We start from the raw sequence: 17,018 nt of genomic DNA, 5'->3' as shown, positions 1-17,018 counted from the left end.
TTGGGAATGGAGTTGCGATGGGGAGTAGGATTGTGGTGGGGAGTGGCGTTGTTGGGAGTGGGACTGCGGTGGAGAGTGGAGTGCTGTTGGGAGTGGGTTGTGGTGGGGAGTGGAGTTGTGGTTGGGAGTGGGGTTGCTGTTTTGAGTGGGTTTGCTTTTGGGAGTAGGGTTGTGGTGGCGGGTGGAGTTGTTTGTGTTGGAGATGTGGTGGTGGTGCAAGTGGGGTTATGTTGGGAGTAGGGTTGAGGGGTAGAAACAATCAGGTTGAATTCCTGCTTCAATACCCATTAACCAGAAGTCACTGGACAATGACCATGAGTGAATGTCCTGTGTGACAGGCCAACAGTTAGTAATCTCTTCCATTAGATAGACTTGCATCAACACTGACTGCCTTAAAGGATCTGAACAGCGAGGTAGCATTTCCCCAGCATGGAACTAGAATCTACAAAGGCCAAAGATTAATCTTCAGGTCACTCTTATCCAGGAGAAAAATCATAGAAGTATAAAGAACATGGTGTGTTTCTGTCTCAATTTTAGTTATAAAAATATAGGGACTCTGGGATGTTTGATTGTCAAGAACCTTCGATCAAAGTGTTCATGGCTCAAGTGATTTTCCAATTGTTTTGGGAACACAGTGGGCAACAAGGATGCTGAGGGGTGTTTACCCTTCATGGAGTAAATCTTGAATTATGGAGGGGTTTTCCATTTAAGAACAAGATGACAAGGTGTTCCTTATCAGAAAGGTCATCAGTCTTTGGAATTCTTTCCTACAGAGAACAGTGAAGGCTGAATCGCAGAATATACTCAAGGCTGAATTACACAGATTTTTGATCTACAATGGAGTCAAGAAGTACAGTTGGAGCAGGAAAGTGAATTTCAGGCCTCAGTCAGATCAGCCATGAAGGGATTAAATATCAGAATAAATTCAAGGAGCTGAATATCCTACTCCTCCTCCTATTTCTTATGATTTTGTGGGAATGGATTTTTTTGGTGAACAATGGTGGAAGAGTGGAAACCAGTCAATGTGAGCAATTAAAACTGCTAGGAACAGGACCTAACTATCTTTGAAGGAGTACAGTGGGGAAAAAAATAATTCACCGTAAACATCAGGAGAGACAGAACCCACTGTCAAAACTTGTAGCATTAACTTGGATGAGGAAAGCAAATGTACCAAAGCAAAGTTTATGGATCATACAAAAACAGGTGCAATGTCAAGTGGTAAGAATGATACAAAAGATATTGACAAGTTAAGCGAGTGGGCAACAAAAATAGCAGATGGAATATAACGTGAGAAAATGTGAGGTTATGCATGTTGGCAGGAAGAGTAGTGGAGCTGAATATTAGAGAAAGACTACAGAAAGTTACAGCACCTTGAGATTTGGAAATCCTCATGCATAAATCCCAAAAAGCTAGCATACAAGTTCAGTGAGTAATAGGGAAGACAAAATGAATGTTACTTCAAAGGGCTAGAGTATAAAAGTGGGGAGCTTTTGCTAAAACTCGATGACAGCTGGGTAAGTGTCAACAGTTTTGTACCCATTATCTAAAGACAGATATGCTGGCATTGAAAAAACTTCAGAGAATGTTCACTCAGCTCTGGGGGATTGGAAACACCAGTGGTACAAACCCTGGTGAACTGGCAATAAGGGGATTGATTGCCTTATGTGGCATTATTGAGCAGATTGGGCCTGTACTCGTTGGAATTTTTTAAAAATGAAAAGCGACTTCATGCTTGGTTCTTCAAGAACTTTACAGGATAGATGTGGGTTCCTTCAACTTATAGGAGAATCGAGGATTAGAGGGCATAATCTCAGAAGAAGATAACAATCAGGAGGAATTTCTTCTCTCACAGGTTTGTGAATTGGTGGAATTCTTTGCCATAGAAGGCTGATGGGTCATTGAGTACATTTAGGGCTGAGACAGGTTTTTAATCAGTAAAGGAACCAAGGGTTTTGGGGGAAAGGCAGGAAGATGGAGCTGAGAATGATGGAACAATAGCAGAGTTGCAGTCAATTGGCTGAATGGCCTACTTCTGCATCGACATCTCATGATAACCTGCCTTCCTCTTTCAGATGCTGACTGACCTGCTGTGCATTTCTAGCACTGTCTATAATTTGCTCTTATTTCAAAACAGAATTCCACCAAAGTTAACAGTAATGTTGTAAAATACTGGGCTCAGACACCTCACTATCTCTCCTTCCTGAAATGCATCAACTCTTATAATCGTAAAACCAATAATGTTGAAAAGATACCGAAACGGACAAAGCAAACCCAAAGCATTTTATTGCTGAAACATTACACTCTGGTCTTGCTGCAGATCATCAGTGGGATAGCAATGAAAGAAAAATCACTCCCTGAATGGTATTATTAACAGCGTTGACACGAAGAAAGGCAATTAAAGATAACAAAGTCTCAACCCAAGGCTGAGCTAATTAAGATTAAACATGGAAGGGTCACCACAGTCCAATTCACACATTACTATATAAATAAAAACAAGGAGGTAAAGAAAGTTCAGAGGGTCATAGTTAAAGGATAAAGAAAAGTTCAAAGGCAGATATTATTGCTCAAAGTGCTCCCAGCTGTTCAGACTTCTGATTTGAGGGTTACACACATAATTCCCAGCCTTCACCAGCACCTTGCTATCCTTCTCAAGATGAGAGTTAATTCCAATAAAACCTGGTAAAATCACATGCTGCCACAGCAGTGAGTGACACACAGCCTCTTTCATCCAATAGATCTTGACCACCTCTCCAAGGCAAAAGTAAGGTTCACAACCTCTAGAATTAACGTGGTGACTCGACAAACTGAGGATTATTCTCCAGGACACTGCTGTGAATGGTTCAGGTAAAAAGCTATCTGATTGTTAAAAAGAAACCACATTTGAACAATTTTATTTATTTCTCTTAAAAATATATCCAGAAATGAGAGGAAGGGAAGGTTTATTTGATTCATTGTTATTGTGAATTTAATCCATCCCCATTCTAATTTGCCAGAGGAAGGCGGTGAACAGAAGCAAAACCAACATGGAAAGGGTACAAATAGAACGGAAGATCTTATGGTGAATCCAACCAGAACTGCAACAGGCATCAGTGATGACTGGTGTGCCTCATTTATGTGTCTCTCTTGTCTGTGAGGGGTGAGACACTAGGGGTGCAGTGAATGGCGTACAAAGGTAGTTTTAGAATCATGTAGTCAACTGTATGCCCACAAAGGAATCTGTCAAACTTTTCAAGTAATAAACAGATTTTTTTTTATTTTGGAAAAACAGCCTGAAGTTGATTAATATCTTTATCCAATTCAAGAAACAACAAAAAAAAGCTGAATCTTAATTGAGTTACATCATGGATTTGGAAAAAGAATAAGAATATCTGTTTCGCCCTTATTTCCCCTCCTCTAATAGAATGCTAGTTATTGGCAGGATTTCCCCCTATCAGCAAGTCAGGCAACTAATGGGGCAAGCTGGCTCTGGAGAAAAATCACCTCAGCGAGTTCTTGACGAGAAGGTCCATAGGTGGCCTCCTCAACCCACCAACAATTAAAGCCCATCATTAGTCAATTCATGGCCTCCAATTGTCCCAATCAGATTCACAGATGGGGGAAAGGCGATAGCATCTGATACCCCTGCCCTTGTCTCAGATACCCCGATCTATCTCTGCTTTCGATCTCCACTCCATAAGAAAAAAAGTCTGAGTATTAAAGGTTCTCACCACTGCATCCCTGAGCAGCAAATCTGAACAAGCCAACTTCAGATCCCAGATACTGCCAGTTTCCAATTAGCTGCCAGTTTCTGACCACCTAATTCAGGCGGTTCCCCACTTGGACCCGTTTTCATTGAGATAAAAGGCAGTTGCCATCTAATGCACACACCCTCACACTTAACAAAAAGTGGGAAAAAAATTCTGATCTGTATTGCTGGAAGATCCTCAAGCACGAAGACATTGAGGGACTTTGTTTTTGCGCAGCTGTTATAGAATTAGGGAATGACACAGTGTGGAAGGGTGACTACATTTAGTCCCACTATTCTGCACTTCCCATGCAACTGTGCATTTTTTCCTCCGACTTAAATCAGTTTTCCAATTCCCTTTTGAAAGTTATTACTGAATCGGTTTCCACCACCCTTTAGGCAGAGAATTCCACGTCATGTCAACTTTTTGCATAACATAGATTCTCATCATCTCACCTTGTACAAAAAACAAGGGTAAAAGAAGACTCCTAAAATCTAAGCTGTACCTCAATCAGCTGTTTTCTTTGTAAAGAACAGAATGCCATACTGTCCATGTTAAAAATATCATGAAACCACAAAATGACAATATTGGGTAAGAAATGACTCCTTTTGCTCACAGCAATGGTAAGAAGGAAATACTTTGCACATAAAATGCCCCTGAGGACTTTTCTATTTTGACCTTTCTGAAACTGGACACGATCCAATATCCCAAACCTTTGAGGGCATTTTTAAGCACCGATTAAGATTTACACTTCATTAACAATGGAATCAGATAAACTGAGAGTAAACATTGGAAAAACTACGTCAAACAATCCTCAAGGGGAGGGCTCTGGTGGGAGGTGCCAAAGTCAGGAATGACAAAGAAGGAAGGGAGTCACTTCACTACCTTACAGACTGATTACAAACCGGATTCGACAGAGGCCTGGCAGTAAGCTACAATGGAGAGTTTGCAGGTGACCCAGGGATAAAAAAAAAACAAATAAGCAGACAAGAGGAAAATGCAATCTAATGCAACTATGAGTGAATCCTAAACTTGGGAAAAACACCAGAAAAGGTTTACAGTTACAAGGGTGTGGATGAACTGATACTTAATTCTACTACACTGACCCTTCTTCAATCTAGCCACATCCCTTTACCCAAACTATTTGCTTCTATTTCCCACCTAACTTAGTGTCCTAGCTTCTCCATTTCCTCGTATATCAGATCTGATATTTTTGTAATATAACTTGCGTGTCTTTTAAAAATCAGTAAGCTTCATTCACAATATTTCCTTTTTTATCCAATCACATATTTCTTCAGAAATCTCCATTAGTCAAACCATCTTTCATTTAACAAAGATACACCATCAGTACTGTTTAATTTTCTGATCACCTTAGCATTTTTATGACTATGAACCAGTGCACAAAAGGAACGTGAAGATTAATTTTATCAATATCAGAACAAACAGAAATGGAAATTCTGCATCAGTGTTAAAACAGGTGTACAGGCAAAAAACATAGTTCTGAGCTGATAACCTGAACCACATATACACACAATGTGTCATGCCTGCTGTGGTGTCCTAGATATAGTCTTAAAGGCAAAATTCTGGAGATATTTGCTGGTAGATTCTCTGGGATGTGGTTGTTGCTGGTACGACCATGAGAAATAGGAATAGAAGTAGGCCATTTGACCCCTTGAGTCTGCACTGCTATCTACTTGGATCATGGCTGATCCAACATTCCTCGCATCCACTTTCCTGTCTTTTTCCCATAACCCTTGGTTGCCCTATCAATCTCAGCCTAAATATACACAAAGACTCTGCCCTACAGCTCTCTGTGGCAAGGAGTTTCAAAGACTTCCAATCCCCTTAGAGAAGAAATTCCTCCTTATCTCAGTCTTAAATTGGTACCCTTTTATTCTGAGACTATACCCTCTAGTCCTAGGTTCTACCATGAGGGGAAATATCCTCTCAGCATTTTCCCTGTCAACCCCGTTAAGAATGATTTACATTTCAATGAGATCACCTCTCATTCTTTTATACTCCAGTGAGTAGAGTCCCAACCTGTTTAGCCTTTTTATGAAATTTCTCTGCCCAGTTTGCCAACTGATTAATATCGATCTGAGACTATTTTCCTACTATCAACACCACCAATTTTCATGTCATCTGCAAACTTCCTAATTATATCTTCGACATGTATGTCCAAAGCGTTAATACACATAACAAACAGCAAGGGTCGCTACTGAAAAGGAATGATTAGGAAACAATGGGAACCACATCAGAACCAGCAAAGGGTTGGTCATCCTGGGAAACAGCAGAATTTGCTTTATTCTGAGGCTATTAAATAATTGATGAAATGTGAGACAACTGATGACTGAACTTTCAACTCCAGTTAAAGAACTTGAGTCAGGATTTTTAGGATGGCATCATTTCCCTTCCTGCTACCTGATGTTGATGAACACGGAGACCACCACCTACATTCCCTCTAAATTTGTCTTGCTACCTATACACCTGAGGTCTGTGTGTAGCAGCAGCTTCTGAAATCTTCAGTCAGTGCATTGCGTGATTGCAGTATGCAGGAGTTCTGAGCGGCTGTGGAACCACGTGGCTTGGAGGGAACATTACCCACCAAATCCTCCCCTTTCTGCCTGAGGCTTGGTCTGCCTTCTGGACTTCTCCCTTTCTGAAGGCTGAAACCTGGAAAAGCTCTTTAAGTGGTCATTATTTGGTCACGGAAAGGCCTCAGCTATAGCAAGGGTTCCACCTGCCACAGGCCTCACCTATTCCTCTTGTAAAAATACAGGATGCAGGCTCTTGTGGCTTGGTGGGAACATCCCTACCTCTGCACTAGGAAACCCGAGTTCACATCCCATGTGTGTCATAGAATCTTTGAACAGGTTGACTGAAGTTGGGAGATAGGTGAGAGGCCTTTGAGAAGATCATTTGAAGAATTTCACGAACTCCATCCTGCCTGAAAACCTAGCCGTGGGGAAACATATAATTCTGCCCATGGACCTTTTTAGGAAAGAAGATTCTGATGTGATACAGTTAAAGTTTCAAAGTTATAATAGAATCTACAAAGGAAACAAGCAGGGAAAGACTCAAATACCAGGGGCAAACTAAGAATGAGGCATTTGGAGTAAGAATGGAAGCGAGGTAAAATCTTTTCACCCATAGATTAATAGAATTATGGAAAACATATCAGAGAATATCACTGAAACTAAGAAAGGATTTTACAGTTTAATTGCAGTTTAGAAATGATTGTAGATATAATTCATGACAATTTTAATTAGTTTGTAAGAAATTCCTGTCTGTGAATGTAACACAAATATTAACCATTTTATTAAGTAGGCTTATTTCTCTGATGAAGAAGGATGTAATTTCAAGTTTTAGTTTTTTGGTTTAACAGACAGCATTCTTGCCTCTGAAACAGCAGGGCATGGGTTCAAGCTTTAATCAGGGCTTGAGCATATAATCTAAGTTGACACTATGCAGAAGGACTGAGGAAACTGCAATGTCAGAGAAGCTGTCTCTGGAGGAAACATTTAACCTTACTGGCCTGGTCCCCAGCTTCAGAAGGGTCAAGAAGATCCAATGGCAGAGTTTGAAGAATAGGGAGTTCCCTAGAGTTTTTGGCCAATATTCTTCTCTCATTCCAACAGCAACAAAAACAAGCAAGCCAGCTGGGCCTCTTATTGCTGACCACAGCAGAACCCTCAAAGAATTTTAAAGCTTGTAAACTTTAAGTAGTGTTATCATTCATCATTATTAGGAATGCCCCAGTTCGTACAACTTCAACTGTACATCTTCTGACTAAATGTTAAACTTATTCAAATTCAAGTCTGTTTGTGAGCCCTAGGAGAGGGAGGATATAAAAACTGATAGAAAGTTCAGTACCCTACTCTCCTGACACTTTCCTGTAAACCATTCCTTTGTGACCAAGCATCTCCCCCTTCCCCTCACCCACCCAATAAAGCTGAGATTAGAGCAATTAAAATTCAGTGATTAATGAATGTTTGCAATTTAAACTGACAACTCACTTCGGCTCTGTTAGTGAATTATGTTCAATCCTTGCCCCTGTCACTGACCAACCCTCGCACAGATCTTGCAAGATGGTTCGCCTTTAAAGGAGGATATTGTGAAAAAAATGAAATTGTGAAATAGCAATGGGGGGGGGCACCGTGGCTGTTAAAATATCTAAATCGTTACAATGAAACAGGATAAAAATAATGCAATGCTTTCTGATGGGAAATGGAAGCTCATGACAACATGTAGTCCACAATTCTGCACTGCCTCATTGGTCTAGTCTCCCTTACTTTAACACAGTAAGTTGCAGTTAGCACCTTTAATGTTGTGAACATTGAAGGGTGCTTCACAAGAAATTCTTGTTCAAATGAATATTAGTATCAAGTGCCAACTTCCTGTCTTTTCCCCATATCCTTGCAGATTATTTCTATCCAAATAATCATCGAATGCTGTCCTGAATGCCTAATTGAACCTGCCCCCACAACATTTCCAAGCAGTACATTCCACACTCTAATGACTTGCTGAATGAAAAGGTTTTTTTTCTCACATCAACCTTATTTTATTTGCACATTGCTTTAAGTCGACACCCTCTTGTTCTTTTTTTTTCTGTGAGCAGGAACAGATCTATCTACTGTATCGAGCCCACTCATGATTTTGAAAACCTCTATCAGATTTCCTCTCAGCCTTCTTCTCTCCATCTTCTTCAATCTATACTCATAAATAAAGTTTCTCAATTCTTGTTTCTTGTAAACTGCTTCTGCACTCTCTCCAATGCAGTCACATCTTCCCGCTAATGTGGCATTCACAACTGTAAACAATACTCCAGCTGAGGTCTAACAAGTATCTTGTACAAGTTCAACATCATCTCCTTGCTAATGGACTCTATAACCTTATTCATAGAGCTGAGGATACTGTATGCCTTATTAACTGATCTTTCCACTTGTCCTGCCACCTTCAGTGATCTGTCCCTCACTCCTGCACCCATTTAGAATTGTACCCACTATTTTATGTAATCTCTCAATGTTCTTCCGACTAAAGTGCATCATCTCACACTTCTCTGCATTAAACCTCAGCTGCCACTTCATCAACTTGTCAGCAGCCTTTTAAAGTTCCATACTGTCTTCCTCACAGTTTACAATTCTTCCAAGTTTCATGTCACCTGCAAACTTTAAAACTGTCTCCTGCACACTAAGATCTAGATTATTAATGTATAACAGTAAAAACAAGGAGTTGGAGTGGTTGGTCCTGGTATCAACCCCTAGGGAATCTCTTGTGTCGCGGTAGTAGTGTCCCTACTCCTAGAACAGGATGCCTGGGTTTAAGTCACACCGGCTCTAGAGGTGTGTGGTAACATCTCTGAACAGTTTGATTATGAAAATAGATTTTAAAATAAACTTCCCCAAAGCCCAAAAGAAAATCCATTGACAGTCATTCTTTGTTTGAATAGGAGCACCAGGCAAATAATTTCAGGGAACAAAACTGCAGAACAATAAGGTGGGGAAATTAGACTAATGGGACAGCTCTACACAGACATGATGAACCAAATAGCATTTTTTCTTAATGTGATACTAAGTCAGGTGGCATTGTGAGGCATTATATTCCGTTCAGAAAACTGTAAAGTGTTGGAAATTTCAGGCAGCCTTATCAACATCTGAACAGGAAGGTTAATGTTCCAAGTGGAGCCCTTGTTTAGAAGTGTTCCAACACTGAGTCCAACTTGAGGCATGAAGCTGTCTGTCACCCTTTGGATGTTGACTTATCAACCAGACATTACCTGTTTTGTTTGCTGATTTGCTGCATTTCAAGTTTCCTTGCTATCTCTGGAGAAATGTTCTTCGGCACTGCCTGCCTTAGTCCAATATTTTTAAAAGCTGGTTTCCAATTAGCCTAAACAGCTTTCAACATTCATTAATTAACTTATGTCACTTATGCAAGAAAGATATGTGTAGTTCACACAATGTCCAGAAACAACAACGGAGTTGGAAAAAATATAACTGTATTTATTGGACCAGTAAGAGGTAATGGGGCAATCTGAAAGAATCATTCAAAATAATGGACTTAAGGTTGCTCAGATGTTCTGGACACATTACATGGTCTATTAGGTTACACAGTGAAAGATTATTTCCACCAGTCCACCTTACCATTAACAAGGGGATAAAAGCAGTACTATCAGAAGTAAAAGGAACATGTAAACATAGGGGATTAGAAGCAGGAGTAGGCCACTTGGCCTTTTGAGGCTGCTCAGTCATTCACTGAGTTAATCTAATTACTCCGCATTCCCACCTATCCCCAATGACTTCTCACCCACTTACTCATCAACACTCTATCCAGCTCTGCCTCAAAAATATTAAAAGACTCTGTTTCCTGAGAAAAAGTTCCAAAGACTCATGACACTGTTAAAGCAAAACATTTTCTCCTTGTGCTGTCTTAAAATAGTGAACACAAGGGGAAATTTATCAAGCACCCTCGAGATCTTATATGACTCAATCAAGTAACCTGTTATTGTCCTAAACTCCAGCAGATACAAGCCTCGCCAAGCTTAGTCATGACATCATAGTCATAGAATTATACCACATGGAAACAGACCCTTCGGTCCAACTCGACCATGTTGACCATAGTCCAACCTTTTCTAGTAAGCCAACTCATCCTTTTCAAGTGTCAGTTTAGCAAGCCTTCTTTGAACAGTTCCAACTTCATTTACATCTTCCTTTAAATGAGGTGACAATCACGGCACAGAGCACTCTAGATGTGTTGAAATTAGAAGGAATTTGATCTATTTATGAGAAGATAGAAGGTTTTGCGATACAGCTCGTTCTGCTATAATGTGACAGTTGCGTTCCTCCGCAACCTCGCTCTATAGAAAATTGAAAACTGCTACAGAAAATTGCGCTGTAGGTCATTATACCCCTTCAGCAGTAAGTTTGTGTAATCCAAACAGTGTCCACAACTCGTCAACTGTGTTATACCAGGATGTCTATTGAAGACAATCTATAGAAAAAGGGTCAATGTCATTCCCCACTCTGCTAGCTTAAGTGCCACCATCTTCTCTCTGAATACCTCACTCTCGTTCAATAAGGCCATAATAAATAGGAATAGGAGAAGGCCGCTTGGCCCCAAGAGCCTGCTCAGTCATTCGATATGGCTGATCATGTCCACTTTCCTGTGTTTCTCCTGTAACTTTGACTCCCCTACTGATCAAGAATTTATTTCAGCCTTAAATATACATAAGGACTCTGCCCCCACTCTGCTGCTATATCCACCCATAAACAGGGCACATGCTCTACGACTCACCATTTCATGTAAAATCTTTCTTCATTCTCTATCACCCACTCCAACTCCGGGCACCACCAACCTTTGCATGCCCTCTATGCTGCCTACTCACTTGCTTGAGGCATCTTGCAACTGCCACCCACTTTCAATTCCCTTAATAATTTTTTCTCACTCCAGAAGGGAAACAGTCCACAATTGGGCAGGAAAATCAAAATATCAGTGGGCTGTCTGACATTTATTTCCCCACCTCTTATGTGGAGAGGATCCCAACTCCGACTGCCACGAGCAGATTATATCCAAGCTCCAGACTGGTATCAAAAGCTGCCCTTGATTTATTATGCCAGAACTCCTAACCAAAGTCAACTTCTCTTGACAGAGCCTGCTGGCAAACAATGACAAGCTTCCTAGTTTTGTGTCCGTGCTAGGTAGAATGGCAAGATGGAAGTGGTGTGAAACAAACAAATGGACATGGAAGAGGTGATCATGCTCGAGCCTGAAGGCTGTAATGTCCCCAAGTGGATGATGAGGTGCTGTTTGTCCACCTTGCACTGAATCTTACTGGAGCACTGCAGTAGACCTGAGACAGAAATTTTGGCATGGAAACCTGGTGGTTGTATTATTGTGGCAGGCAACTGGAAGCTCTGGATCATTTTTACAGACAGAACGCAAGTGTACCACAAAGTAGTCACCCTGTCTGCATTTTGTCTTCCTGAGATAGAAGAGCTCTCAGTGTGAGCAATGAATATGGTTAATCAGAATGAGTGAAGTGCAAGTAATTTGCTGTTTCACCTGGAAGGTGTGCGTGGGGCCTTCATTAGTGAGGAGGGTGGAGATAAATGTGTTTCCATGCAAGTCTTTACACCCCTAATGTCCAGTCTTTGCGACTTTTTATTTTAATTTCTGACGCATGTGATTTGGTGCTGGTTTCATACAGAGAAAAAAAGAGCTTATGCAAACACGTGTATTACTGTTTAATACATGGAAACAATAATTACCATGATGATATGGTGATTTTTAGGTCATAAGACCATAACATATAGGAACAGAATTAGGCCCCATCAAGTCTACTCCACTATTCGATCACGGCTGATATGTTTCTCAACCCATTCTCCTGCCTTCTCCCTGTAACCTTTGAACATCTTACCAATAAAGAATCTATCTAGATCTGTTTTAAATATCCTCAATCTCTCGGTTTCCACAGCCCTCTGCAGCAATGAGTTCCACAGATTAACCACCCTCTGGCTGAAGAAATTCCTCCTCATCTCAGTTCTAAAGGGTCATCCTTTTATACTGAGGCAGTGCCCTTGGGTCTTAGACTCCCCTACTCGTGGAAACATCTTCTCCACACCCACTCTATCCAGGCCTCTCAGTATTCTGTAAGTTTCAATCAGATCATCCCCTCATCCTTCAAAACTTCATCGAGTACAGACCCAGAATTGTCAACTACTCCTCATATGACAAGCCCTTCATCCCCAGGATCATTCTTGTAAAGCTCCTTTGGATCCTCTCCACTTCCTTAGGTATGGGGCCCAAAACTGCTCAAAATATTCCAACTGCGGTCTGACCAGATCCTTATACAGGTCTCAGCAGTACTCTTGCTATACTTTGCTCTGGTATTCTAGCCCTCTTGAAATGAATGCTAACATTGTCTTTGCCTTCCTAACTGCCAAATGAACCTGCATGTTAACCTTAAGAGAATCCTGAACTTGGACTCCCAAGACTCTTTGTGCTTCAGACCTCTGAAGTCTTTCCCCGTTTAGGAGACAGTCTATGTCTTGATTCTTCCTACCAAGGCAAATAACCTCACATGTTCCCACACTGCATTCCATATGTCTCTTCTTTGCCCACACTCCTATCCTGTCCAAGTCCTTCTGAAGCCTCCCTGCCCCCTTATCATTATCTGTGAAATAAATTGAATTCTCTTTCTTTATAAGACCATTAGACTTAGGAGCAAAAGTCGGCCTTTCAGCCCATCGAGCCTGCTCTGCCATCCAATGAGATCATGGCCGATCTGATAATCCTCAACTCCACCTTCCTGCCTTTTCCCCATAACCACTTAGTCCCTTACTGATTAAAAACTTGTATCAGCCTTGAATATACTTTAATGACACAACCGCAACAGCCCTTTGTGATAAAAAATTCCACAGGTTCACTACCTTCTGAGGGTAGAAGAAATTTCTCCTCACCTTTGCCTTAAATATCTGACACTATTCTGAGGTCTTGACCCCTGGCTTAGACTTCCTACAAAAGAAACCAACCTTTCTGCATCTACCCTGTTAAGTCTCTAAGAATCTTGCATGTTTCAATAAGGTCACCACTCATTCTTATATGTTCCATCAAGTATGGGTCCAATCTGTTCAATCTTTCCTCATAGGCCAGTCCCTCCTTATCTATCAGTCTCGCAAACATTCTCTGTACTGCCTCCAATGCCAGTACATCTTTTCTTAGATAAAGGACCCAAAACTGTTCACAGTATTTTAGCTATAGTCTGACTAATGCCATATACAGCTTTAGCAAAGTCTCCCTATTTTAACATGCCATTCCTTTTTAAATAAGGCCAATATTCGAGTTGCCTTCCCTGTTATCTGCCAAATTTAGATGCTAGCTTTTTATGATTCATTGACGGAAACTTCCAAATCCCTCTATTCTGCAGTCTTTCTCAATTTGAATAATATTCAGCTCTTTTAATCTTCCTGTGAAAAAGCATAAATTCAGTTTCCTACATTATACTTCATCTGCCAGCTTTTTACCCACTCACTTAACCTGTCTATATTTCTCTCCTAGATTCTTTGACAACCTCACCAATTGCTTTCCATCTATTTCTATGTCATCTGCAAACTTGGTAATAGTACATTCACTTTTATCATTCAAGTCATTAATACACAGCATATACTGACCTCTGAGCCAGAAAGCCTGGATTCAAGTGTGATCTGCTCCAAACGTACATCCAACTGGGTATTTTGTGAATTTGTTGGTGGTTTTATTTATATTAAAGCAAAGAGCTTCTTCCCCGTGGAATGGTTAGCTTTTGGGCATGGAAATGTACAAACTGCCATTTGAGCTAACCTATTGATTTACAATAATATCTTTGTAAATCCCTGACAATCTTTTGCTGATTAATTCAACTCCTGGATTTCCATCTATTAAACAGGTTAGGTAGATCTTTGTTTGACAAATCAGTTATGGGTCATGGGGACGGTCAGAAAAGTCGAATGAGGTCCACAGTCAAATCCGTTGTAATCGTATTGACCATGGAGAAAGGCTAGATGGGCCAAACAGTCTATTCCTGCTCCTATTTCTATGATCTTAGAAAATGGCTGATTTATATCTTAACTTCATTTATCTGCCTCAGCTTGCTTCTATTCTATTAATTTCACTTTTTAAAAGTCCAATTGATTCCCAGTCTCAACAGTTTTTCAGTAAAGTTCTACATTTCCAATATCCTTTGTGTGAAGAAATGCTTTATAACTTTACACCTGAAATTCCTAGCTTAACTTTAAGGTTATGGCCCCTTGTTCAGGATTGCTCAACTGCAGGAATTAATTTATTTTTCTGACCCTATCGAATGGTTTAGTTATGTTAAGCACCTCAGTTGGATCACCCTCTTTATCAAGAGGGCACAAGACTAATCTGTATAACCTGTTTCCATAATTTAATTCTTTCAGCTCCATAGATTTGGAAGACGTTTCAGTGATGTACCTTTTAACTCGTCATCTTCAAGAGAATTGAGAAAGTCAATTGAATCCTCCAAATTGGCTTGCAACAGCTGTGACTTCTTCTTCAGAATGACAGGCTCAGTGAAGTGAAGATAGGATTGCAACTTCCCAGCCTCGGTAACCGACAAACCTGAGGGTAAATGCAAGGTGGACAATGCTATTAAACTGATAGCACCACTGTACTTGGATGAGCCCTTGAAGTGTAATGCCATTAAAGATTACAGGCGTAGCATGGCAAAGTAGTGGTGTAATTTTTGTGGTGCAGACATGGACCAAATAGCCTCCTCTGTAATATGTGATTCTATGATTCTAGGCACATTATCAAAAGCAGTTGAAGAAACTATTGCAAACAGAAACATGTAACCCAGAATGGAAATATTTGTAGATGCTGGAATCTTGTTTTGAAAACAAAAATACTGGAAATCACAGCGGGTCAGGCAGCATCTATGGAAAGAGAGCAAATTAATGTTTCGAATCTAGACGACTTCACCGAAGCTGGACTAGATAAGGAGGCTACCTAGTTGGGACTAAGGAAGAGTAGCATAGTAGGTAGGTACCTTAGAGTTATAATTTTGATGGACTGTTAAGGAAAGCAATAAACTTTTCTGAAATCTTTTCATGGAGGTGTGGAAAGACTTTAGTTGGGGGGGGGGGGGGGGCAATGACTTTGCGGATTCCACCTCTAGTTTCCAGTGGTGCTAATGAGATTTACATTGATTTCTGAAGGCTGGCAGCAATGTTGTCTGTAACCTACGCAACCCTAAAACATTTTCCATTGGTATCAATAAGTAACTCGTGGGTCTCACAGAGCTGCCTGCCCACAGGAACTGACCTAAGAAGCGTGCCATCTAAGCAACTGCCCACCAGCGGCCAGTAACATACGTGTTGAACAGATTGTGTCAGAGGAGATAATTCCTAATAGGACAATCAGGTATGGGGCATGAATAGGTCTGGCTGAGTGGCCGTTTTCCTACTTTGCTTGGTCGTGGAAGAGTTGAAAGTCCAGGTAGAATCTCTCCAAGGGTCTAGGACATTACCTCATACAATACAATATTAAATATAAACTAACAAAATGGGCGGCACGGTGGCACAGTGGTTAGCACTGCTGCCTCACAGCGCCAGAGACCTGGGTTCAATTCCCGCCTCAGGCGACTGACTGTGTGGAGTTTGCACGTTCTCCCCGTGTCTGTGTGGGTTTCCTCCGGGTGCTCCGGTTTCCTCCCACAGTCCAAAAATGTGCAGGTTAGGTGAATTGACCATGCTAAATCGCCCGTAGTGTTAGGTGAATGGTTAAATGTATGGAAATGGGTCTGGGTGGGTTGCGCTTCAGGGGGTCGGTGTGGACTTGTTGGGCCAAACGGCCTGTTTCCACACTGTAAGTAATCTAATCATTGACAATAGCAACAATATAAACACTTCCTGCCTTTCTTTTGGCTATAGAGACCTTGAATCTTTACACTTTGTACAGTAAAACGGCTCCCATAATTTTAATGCTTCTTCAACAGCACCTCCCAAACCTGTGAAACTACCACCTAAAACAACCAAGGTAGCAGATACATAGAATATCCAGTATAACTCTCACACTGACAGCTACCCAAAAATATGTGGAAAATTGCCCAGGTACAAAAGCAGGACAAATCCAACCCAGCCAATTACCAATCATCAGTATACCCTCAATCATGAATACAGTGCTGGAAGATGTCATCAGCAGTTCTACCAAGCACAATTGCTCACCAACACTCAGTTCAGGTTCCGGCAGGGCACTCTGCTTCTAATCTCATTATAGCCTTGGTCCAAACATAGATTTGAGAGAAAGTGAGGGCTGCAGATGCTGGAGATCAGAGCTGAAAATGTGTTGCTGGAAAAACGCAGCAGGTCAGGCAGCATCCAAGGAACAGGAGAATCTTCAGGAATGAGGAAAGTGTGTCCAGCAGGCTAAGATAAAAGGTAGGGAGGAGGGACTTGGGGGAGAGGCTTTGGAAATGCGATAGGTGGAGGGAGGTCAAGGTGAGGGTGATAGGCCGGAGTGGGGTGGGGGCAGAGAGGTCAGGAAGATGATTGCAGGTTAGGAAGGCGGTGCTGAGTTCAGGGATTTGACTGAGACAAGGCGGGGGGAGGGGCCTACTCCGGCCTATCACCCTCACCTTGACCTCCCTCCACCTATCGCATTTCCAAAGCCCCTCCCCCAAGTCCCTCCTCCCTACCTTTTATCTTAGCCTGCTGGACACACTTTCCTCATTCCTGAAGAAGGGCTAATGCCCGAAACGTCGATTCTCCTGTTCCTTGGAAGCTGCCTGACCTGCTG

At 41.3% G+C, this 17,018-nt stretch overlaps 1 protein-coding gene across 2 annotated transcripts in view; it reads right to left on the bottom strand.

Annotated features, from left to right (window-relative positions):
* The window catches only part of rsph9 (radial spoke head component 9), a 79,276-nt gene that overhangs the window by 31,297 nt on the left and 30,961 nt on the right, over window positions 1–17,018 (bottom strand). For both annotated transcript variants that reach the window (XM_043687257.1, XM_043687256.1), the window contains one exon: window positions 14,697–14,843. In XM_043687257.1, the coding sequence (XP_043543192.1) occupies window positions 14,697–14,843 (147 nt within the window). The remainder of the gene's footprint in view (window positions 1–14,696; window positions 14,844–17,018) is intronic.

Source organism: Chiloscyllium plagiosum, chromosome 3, assembly GCF_004010195.1.
Source record: "Chiloscyllium plagiosum isolate BGI_BamShark_2017 chromosome 3, ASM401019v2, whole genome shotgun sequence".
Classification (NCBI taxonomy): domain Eukaryota; kingdom Metazoa; phylum Chordata; class Chondrichthyes; order Orectolobiformes; family Hemiscylliidae; genus Chiloscyllium; species Chiloscyllium plagiosum.
This window is presented reverse-complemented; position numbering and strand designations above follow the sequence as displayed.